Consider the following 10000-nt stretch of genomic DNA (forward strand, 5'->3'; position numbering starts at 1 on the left):
AAAAAAAAAAAAAAAAAAGGTTTCCACGCATCACCTGTAAATGATACTGTGCGCGCAAATCTATTCTTAAAAACAATCGAAGAAGAAAAATAGAAAGATTCACCTAAATCTAAAGCATGCTTGACCCATCTCGTGTCCGCTTTCCAAAACAGGCTGCACAAGAACCGGCCGGCGATCTCCTCCTCCTCCTCCTCCTCCTCCTCCTCCTCCTCCTCCTCCTCCTCCTCCTCCTCCTCCTCCTCCTCCTCCTCCTCCTCCTCCTCCTCCTCCTCCTCCTCCTCCTCCTCCTCCTCCTCCTCGCTCAGGGTTTCCGCTCACATGATCTTGTATTTCTTATGCTTCTCTCCTGCTTGATTCTGAAGGCAAAGCTACCGATCCGTGATTTTGAAAAGCCTCTTAATTAAGTTGGTCAAGCACGTTTGTTTACGGGTTAATTAGACGTACGTAGTGTAGGACCTCATTTTCCCAGTATGACAGGTTTTGTTCTTTCCTGGTCATTAGAGACACGAGAGAGAAGGGAGTGACGAATGCCGTTACACCACTAGAGTTGCACGTTTACTTGGCAACTCGCTGTACCCGGTGACTCTCATTCTCCCCGCTATCCGAACTCCTGAATAAAACTGCAAGGGGGTTTAGCAAAGAAAGAAAAACAACTCTTATTGACGCTTACTATGTATGTGTTCGTGAGTACAAGTGCGCGCCAGTGTACCTGCATGTTTACAGGTTGTTAAAAGAAGCATACATCTACGTCATTAGATACATTCATTAAAAACACATAACAGATGGGTTAATGCCAACGAAAAATCATTACAAACCGTTATTTAAGCAAAAATCCAGCACCAATCCCAATGCTGAATCAAGCAAACTAAGTACAGTCCAATGAAAAAGTCCGTCCGCCTGCCTTTGCCGCTCCCGAGACTCAAAGACCCTTGACTGTGAAGCACCGGGGACGAGTGCACCTGCGAACACTGCTTCACGGTCACGAGTCTTAAATGAATCTCGCGAGAGAGAAATGGGCGCCAGAGAAGGCGGACGGACATCTGCGTGCGACTATACACGAAGCAGGCAAGGCTAGAAGATGACGTTTGAAATAATTATGGGGTATAAGGGGGAGGCGGAAAGGGGGAAGGGTAGGGAGAAAGGCAAGATAGAATTAGTTGTTTGGGGGAAATGGCCAAAACAGAAAATCCAATTAGCCGCTTACTATGTCAAGGGGTCTATAATGGATTAGGTATCTATGGACATTAGCAACTACTGCACTTAAATACAGATTATACGAGGAATGCTATTAATATGAGGGGAGGTGTGGGGAGGGGCTAAAGCAAAATTGCATAAAGCTATTTACTTTTAAAACAGGCTACATGGCACTAAACTACAAATGGAGAAATCTTCTGACTAGGATGCAAGTGCACAGCAGGGGAGGGAGGCAGGGGAGGGGACTTGCCTTGTAATCCCTGGTGGTTGCGAGGTCGTCCCCATCAGGTATCTGAAACAACCACTAGGTTATACCTTGTATATACAACACCATCACGCCTACAGGATGATTACGGAGATCACAATAGTGTGCAATGGGAAGGAAAAGGAGGAGCCAATAGAACAAGGAAAAAAGAACGAGATACGAGAGGCTTCACTATGCAGGTACAGTACACCTTCATATTCTGGGAACTGGGATGTGCACAAAAGACAAAACAGATACATTAAACAAATAATACTGCTGTATCCAATAAGTTCTAAAATTAGATTAAAACTAAGGACATCACTGACAACACAAAAGCGTTATGGGGAAGCATAGATGGACATACAGGGCATTAGGACATTTAAGGACGAGTGTTGCTGTCTGAAAGGGTTTTAGAAGAGGTGTTCGTTAGTCCCGTGTAGTACCGTAGGTCTGGGCGCTTTCGAGGAATGGAATTGTCATCGTTCGAAGTGTCAGTCAAAACTTCAATTCGCTGTTTGCCATATATGTTCTACAATTATTTACAAACATGACCTAACATGGTAAATACAGATTTCTTAGCGTATAAAAAGTGGACAAACATCAGACCTAAGTGCGGAAGTCGGCATTTAAACGTCTGCCTTGTCAGCCTATCTCCTACCCGCTTCCCTTCTGCAGCGGGCCTTCCACCAAAGGCATTTCCTTAAGAAGTCTTGCCTTTTGTCTCGTCTCGTTTTGTCAGGTCAGACGACAGTGCTTACACACTCATCGCAATAGGTACATTTACTATAGCATTCCCCTCAGTGGATTTTATTAGCTTGTCCCATGCCACACCTTCCTAACCTGTGATCATTGGCACTAATTACACCCCCCTGTCTACTCACCACCCATTCCTCTTCCCTACACGACCTCCTGCTCCCAAATGTACATACTTGCTCAAAGCTAAGAAATGGCCTGGACAAAACTTGAGACTCGCGCAAGGTAAGAAATAATCGAAGCAACATTTGTCGTCTACCGTCAAGCATTCCTACGAGCAAGAATATGACTTCCCCGAATAAAAAAGACTCAAGATTGACAAACTGCAACTTGACAACAATCAACAACCTCTCGCTCACACACACTGCCTGTCCCACTCACACATAGGCCTACAAACAGTCAAACATCATTTTTGGAGAAAGTTGCCACAATTCTGAAAAATCATCCCTAGCCACGTTTTTAGCGACATCATAACCTCGTCATCGTGGTCGATACCTCCAGATCGGCTTCTAACGGGTCATTGATATAACATACAGGTATTTCAAACAAATTTTAGAAAGGTTAGAGGTCTTGCCACATCATGGCGTCACAAAAAAAAAAAAAAAAAGAAGGCTGGTTGTACAAAAGTTGCACAAATCTCACGTGCATAACGTACACATCCACAAACATTCTTTCCCGCCACTCCATGCGAATGGCTTACGACGACATACCCCACGCAAATCCTGACACACTCTTCTCTGATTCTCGTGACCCTATATCCCGTGACCTGAGACCTATGATCCACGACCTATTCACTGCGCGCACCCTATAGCCCTACGCTACGTGTCCTACATTTCATTTTTCATTTCCATTCATTAGTTCTGGTCACCCCTCCCCGCGATCGCCTGTTAACAATGCTCAACAGGAAGTTCTCAACTATCGCTCGCTCCGGGATGGCCACGCAGTGCTGGAGCGAGCGAGCATAAGGATGACAGTAAGTAGGAATGAATGAGCATAAGGATGTGGGTGAGGATAAGGGTGAGTGAGGATAAGAATGATAGTAAGGATTAGGGTGAGAGCGAAGATAAGCTTGAGAATGAGGATAAGGATGAGAGTGAACGAGAGCACGAGACTGACTCAAAAGGATGCGGCTGACCAAATGAATGCAAATGTGGATAAGAACGAGTGCGCAGGAGGATGAGAATGAAGACAAGAAGGATAATGAAGATAAGGGTAAAACAGGGTATAAGGATAAGTGAGTAGAGCCTCAATATGAAAGTGAGCGAGACCACGAGATTGACGAATAAGCAAAAGGGTGAGGATGAGGATAAGAATGAGTGAGTGCACGGACGAAAGCGAAGATAAAGGCGAGAACGGGTGAGAACAACACGAGACTAACGAACAGCAAGGAAACAAAAGAGACAAATCGTATAAACAAAAACAAAAGAGACAAATCGTATAAACAAAAACAAAAAAACACGAGAAGCAGAAAACAAATGCACGTCAAGAAAACAGCAAACAGGACAACGGTCAACCAGCTGTCTCCACTGACCATCAAAAGGTCGTCCTGAGGCCACCTGCCCTGCCCTGCCCTGCCCCGCGGCACCTGCACAAATCAACGACATTCCTACTTGAACACTATTGTGTCCCTCGCGTTCTGTCTTCCCTCACATGTTTGATTACCTTGCATATCGTCCTTCGAATAAAAACAAATGCGGGATGATTTAAATCTTTCGTACTGAATAGTAATAGTAATAATAATAATAATAATAATAATAATAATAATAATAATAATAATAATGAGGATAATAAATCGGAACGATTTAAATTTCTACCCTTCCAGAAATTTGGCGTTTCCTACATTCTTAAAAAAAAAAAAACAAGAACTATCTGACATTCTTCACCCAATCTAACCATTACCGAGAACCTGGCACCTCTCGGCGACCTGGCATACTGGCACTCGGCAGGGATCCTACTCTGCAATGGATCGAAGCACCACGACGGCGCTGAATGTCGCCTCAATGAACAAGAGGAACCGGCATGGCTCGCGCTCTTCAGATACTCGGATTAATGTTATGTAATTCACCAGCATCCATTCTGGAAGTTCTAGGAGTACCTAATCGCTGCAATGTTTTTGTTTTGTTTTTAATCATTCGAGATCATTACGTTAGAATGATTATAATAATTAAAGGAAATGGTTTTGTTTATGGAAATTAGTTATGAAGTCGAATAGACACAAAGCCCGATATTATTCCCGTGTGTCGTTAGTGGACGGAGGAGTGACTGCCGATTAATCATGAAAATTATGCATTAACTCCATTAACAACAAGACACGTGACTTCTGAATTCTTCCGCTATATGGAAATATATTGAACGTAACAGTCCTATGACCGAGCAGATATATCCGACATGTATATGTGCACACGGATCTCTACTAGCCGATTTATGACCGATTGTAACCAGCATCACCAGTGCATGAACCATAGCTGTTGGCTCATTCAGAAAAGAGGAAACTTCAATGTACGTGTCACGCCTTGCAAAACCTTTTCCTCTACGTCAGCGCTTCCCTCGCCGTCCAGTCCCAAATCGGGCTCTCCGCATCGACCTTCCCCCCTACAGTGGAGGAAAATTTGGCAGAATATCCTTATTTATCCCCTAGACACCCCCCTCCCCCTACCCCCCTACCGCCTTTGTTCCTCCTTCTCCAGCTTCGGTCGCCCCCCCCCCCCCTCTCACTCCTAGTGCCCGGGGCGCCTAATGCCAACTCGACTCAAAAGGTCTTCAGTTGCGTTCGATATTTATTAGTGGAGCTTAACTTAAGCCAAGCCAAATTCTCATTTACTTTACTCGCCTGAATTAACATACCTCTGGGACTGACAAATCGCGTCGCTTTGTTAATGAGAATTCCTTTCTTGTGGGTTAATGTTTAGGTGAATTCAGTGCGCCATTTCTGACTAAGGTCAAGTGGCAACCAAGACAGCCAAATATATCAATTTGTGATTAAACAATAAGTAAATTATAAACTCAAAACGCTGATCGACCTCACAGGCCTTCGATGACTTATGCCTCCCTCCAAAAAAATCAGAATTCATATAAAACGAGCCTCCCAATCCTTATCATAACCGAAACTAGGTCCCAAGTAAACAGTCACTGCTTCTTGTATATCTTGAATTCCGCTGTAGGATCTCAACCCTTGATATTCAACTTCAGTCAACTATCCCCTTAACAATCCGAATTAGCCAGATTTATGGTACCTAGTTATTCCTTTAACTCCAAATGCAGGTGTCCCAAAATATACCCCCAAAATCTAAACCTCCAATCCAAACAGATTTTTGGATCACTGAACAACAGGTTCTAATACAAGCTACTTCCTAATGGCCGTCATGAGTATACCCGTAGCAACACTATTTTAAAAGGTTCTTTCCTTGTGTCAACGTCACCCACTCCTTCAGGCCGCGGGGGGTTGAGGGAGGAAGGAGGGTGAAGGGGAAGGGGGACGGAGGGTGAAGGGGGGGTGAAGGGGGGGAGGGATAACCATAAAGTAAAGGAGGTGCGGCCGCTCTTGCCACGTAGATGAGCGACATACCAATAACAATAACAAACTTAATCATAAGGACTAAGGGAAAATAAATAATAGGTTTATAAGCCTCATGCTAAATCACTACAGGGAACTGGGGGGACAAGGTCCACCTTAAAAAATTATTAGCTTACTTTTGTAATTTAATCAGACAGATACAAGCTTTAGTTCAAAATACTTTTAAATTACAAACAAGCAAAACATTTTAATGATTTCCCCAATTTCTTATTGATGCTCCTCCCAACGACAACATTCATCTCAGCGCGAGAGAAACTGGCGGCTGGATTTGCGTACTCTAAGATTTAGCAGCTAAACTTTGAGTGTGTTCATCACTATTGTTTTACTATTAAGAGTGACTCTCCTTTATATGTGTATGGAAAAATGAACGAAAATGGCAGATTTCGTTCAGGGCTAGACCAGGACACGTGGCTTACGGCCGCCTTAGGAGCTACTGCCCTAGAAATACTCTTTGTTTACCTATATATATCTCGCCTACATACATATATACACTGTATACACAAAAAGAAAAAATCTATTTGTTTATTTATCTTTGAACTCTAATCGGAGCCCCTTGCAAGTCTATCAACCCTCCCGCCCTGAAAATAAATATAAATATAAATATAAAATATATAAATGACTAAACACACACATACAAAGGAAAGTCGCTAAAAAAAATACAGTAGTGACGAACACCCTCAAAGTTTAGCTCATAAATCTTTGACGACGAAGGCCCCGCCACCAATTTCTCCCGAGCTGAGATTCCCCAGTCATGGTCGCATCATCCTCCCGCCACGGTGTTTGCCTTCCATCAACACTTTCTCTCTTCTCTCTCCATCTCTCTCTCTCTCTCTCCATCTCTCTCTCTCTCTCTCTCCATCTCTCTCTCTCTCTCTCTCTCCATCTCTCTCTCTCCATCTCTCTCTCTCCATCTCTCTCTCTCTCTCTCTCCATCTCTCTCTCCATCTCTCTCTCCATCTCTCTCTCTCTCTCTCTCTCTCTCTCTCCATCTCTCTCTCTCTCTCTCTCTCTCTCTCTCTCTCTCTCTCTCTCTCTCTCTCTCTCTCTCTCTCTCTCTCTATATATATATATATATATATATATATATCTCCATCACTCTCCTTCTCACAGTTAACCGAGTCTTCAGAATCTCCGTGGCTGAATATTATTTTTGGATATTCGTACGTGGCAGGTTACGCTGGAAATATTTTCTTCCCCAAGTTCAGCTTAATACAAGGTCTTGATTTCGCAAAAAAAATCATTTGATTTCGCAGAAATTTAATGGGATGGGTTTATATTTGATATAACTATGCTAATAACGAGAAGGATATAAATAGGAGGGAAGGAAGAGGAGAAAGGGGAGGGAATAAGAGAGAGAGAGAGAGAGAGAGAGAGAGAGAGAGAGAGAGAGAGAGAGAGAGAGAGAGAGAGAGAGAGAGAGAGAGAGAGAGAGAGAGAGAGAGAGAGAGAGAAGCAAACCGAGAGGAAAGAGAGAAACAAACTGGTAGAGAGGAGACAAACCGAGAGAGAGAGAGAGAGAGAGAGAGAGAGAGAGAGAGAGAGAGAGAGAGAGAGAGAGAGAGAGAGAGAGAGAGAGAGAGAGAGAGAGCAAACCGAGAGGAAAGAGAGAAACAAACTGGTAGAGAGGAGACAAACCGAGATAGAGAGAGAGAGAGAGAGAGAGAGAGAGAGAGAGAGAGAGAGAGAGAGAGAGAGAGAGAGAGAGAGAGAGAGAGAGAGAGAGAGAGAGAGAGAGCAACCTTCAGTGTCCTTCCCGGTCGTTTAATTCCCCCCAAAAAATACCCAGAGAGGGGTGGGGGTAGGGGTAGGGAACCGGGCAACTAATACACCTGACACGGTAAAAGACGTGGCAGGTTTTCGGTAGGTCAGGTCCCCCTACATCCCCTCCCACTCCCACCCTCCCCCAGCCCCCACCTACCTGGCTGACGTGGGCATCGATACCCTCAGGGCACGGGTACTGTTGTTGGCCACTTACCTCTCCTTCCCTCCCCTTCCCCCCTTAAATCTTTCCTTCTCAAACTGGTTTCTTTAGTCTTTGTGTTACTTTACATTTCCAAATCTTTTGATAATATATTCTCGTTTCTAATCGTCCTGAGCGTATTTGTGAATAAGGTCGTGTTTAAGCGGCTATGCGTTTCCTGGTCAAGGGCCCTACCCAAAAAAAAACAGGTCAGGAGGAGCATCCATTCTTAATATTCAGGTGGATTTCGGATCATAAAAGGACCGATTCAATGCCGATTTGTTTTAATTTCTAGTCAGGTAAAATTTGAAGTAATGCCTTTGTTAATTTGAATTGCATGACACGACATGTCGCCATATGGAGAAAAACGCAGAAAAACGAGGTGTTGGTAAATACTATTGGTGTCAAGTCAAGGGCTACATATACTTATGTCTTGGGCTGTTAAACCCGAGAATATTATACTGTCATGCACAATTTCCTGCCAAAAGCAACGACCCCGCCTATATCGTCCCTGTTTGGCACGAAAACGTCAAACTCTGTCAGCTGTCATGGGCCGTCATGTATGAAATCCTATTCGCCCACACAGGCATTTATTTCATTAGTCCTGAAGTAGATACAAGCAAGCACCGTCTATTTATGCAACACTTGTCTGTCATCAGCGTCGAGTTTGACAGTAAAGGTTATAAAGGGCGGACTCGAGGAGGGAAGGGTTCGCTGTAACGGGGCTCGTACCTAGCACTGCCGGTTCCACGATGTAGGTTGCTCTGTTTTCCCTCCTCAAGCGATTCCTAAGGCTTATTTACCACGTAGAAAACACGGCCGTCAAATGGCTTGTCAAATGAACAGTGTACTTACAGCATCCCGGCTGATATTCTCGTTCAGGTGTTTGAGTTTCTCGATGCTCTTCTTCAACATGTCGTGGTCCTCCTCCGTCGCCAGCTCTTCGATTTTACCCTTGGCCAGCTTGTTGGACTTTGGCGACGATTTGTTCTTCCTGTTTCTCACGCCCGATTCCATGATGGCTGTGGAATCGCCTTAGTATCTGTGACCAAAGAGGGAATCAACGAGGAGTACCGCCCACCTTTACCGCTCGCCACTGAATGAGGTGAATCGCCGAGACGAAGGAAACGCAGCCGCCGCGACGACGCTGCCATCTGGCGGCGGGAGGCGCTCTGAACTGCCAGAGCATATTTTAAGAGGTATTTTTGCCTTCCCTCTAATAAAACGATCAGCTTTGTAAAGCTACTCATCATGTATTTGATAATGTTGCCTAATCATTTAACAAGTTTATTAATGTTTGATGTACAAGATGTAACATCCATTATTTAACAGAAAAGTCGCATTAAGTAACTCAAATGTTGTGCGAGCCAGTGTTTTGAGGAAGACCTTTAAATATTGTTTAAACATAACGGAATAACCATATACTCTTGCTGAATAATTGTTTTATTTCCATGGAGACTTTAAAACGTGAATGTAAGGAAATTTAACAAGCTTAGTAGGTGCGCAATAAGTAAGGCAAATGTTTTATATTGATGCATGACCCTTATGACGTCACACAGGTAAAGCCTTTGCTCGCTGTCATGCAATTGTACCAAGTAGCACTTTCTGAGCATTTAATTTCGATCCAGATATCCATGCAGTTCCTTATGAAATAACGGAACTCCATTCGCTAAATTGTTGCCTGACACCTGTTCAGTCTGAGTAATACGCACTGCACCATAATTCACACATATAAAAGTAAAAGAATTGGCATTTGGCACCAGTGACTCGGAATGTTTCACCTGTGTTGCCGGGCCTTGCTCATGGGTCGATTTGCGCGATGGAAGGTGTATAAAGCATATTCTCACTCAGTTGGTGCTCTTGTGTCGGCGTGAGATAGACGTAGCTGTAGCTCTTCGAAACTTTTCCTTTTAATTAAAAAATCGCTGCGGTCAGAGCCAATTGCAAGATCTTAAGGTAAGGTGTGTGAGGGGTCAGTGTGTTTACGGAGAGTGGCTGAAAAGTATTATTGTTACTTGTATTTTAGTTATGAAAATAGGATACGATCAGATAGCGATACTCCGTCATATACAGAAGAATATATCACGTTTTTTTTTTTTATTATTCAAATTATCATGCTTCATTGCGAACGGCGCATGGCAGACAAGATGTAACTTTTCTCAACAGTGAATTATGTTGCTTCTTGTAAGTGTGCTTCTAAAGGGCTTACTTTTATACTGTAACGATCATGAACTGCTAAGGTTCTGAGAAATACCTTCTTGCAAAGCGACAGTCT

At 43.7% G+C, this 10000-nt stretch overlaps 1 protein-coding gene across 2 annotated transcripts in view; it reads right to left on the reverse strand.

The window, feature by feature from the left end:
* Nucleotides 1–8837, reverse strand: part of LOC125032932 (protein O-mannosyltransferase 1-like) — a 24744-nt gene extending 15907 nt beyond the window's left edge. Inside the window, exons 1-2 of one of the 2 annotated variants that reach the window (XM_047624329.1) lie at nucleotides 8581–8837; nucleotides 1445–1486 (exon numbers count right to left, since the gene is read on the reverse strand). In XM_047624329.1, coding sequence (XP_047480285.1) covers nucleotides 1445–1486; nucleotides 8581–8742 — 204 coding nt within the window. In that variant the 5' untranslated portion in view covers nucleotides 8743–8837. The remainder of the gene's footprint in view (nucleotides 1–1444; nucleotides 1487–8580) is intronic. The other variant, XM_047624330.1, reaches the window with a different exon arrangement.
* Nucleotides 8838–10000: the final 1163 nt, after the last annotated feature.

Source organism: Penaeus chinensis, chromosome 15 (assembly GCF_019202785.1).
Source record: "Penaeus chinensis breed Huanghai No. 1 chromosome 15, ASM1920278v2, whole genome shotgun sequence".
Classification (NCBI taxonomy): domain Eukaryota; kingdom Metazoa; phylum Arthropoda; class Malacostraca; order Decapoda; family Penaeidae; genus Penaeus; species Penaeus chinensis.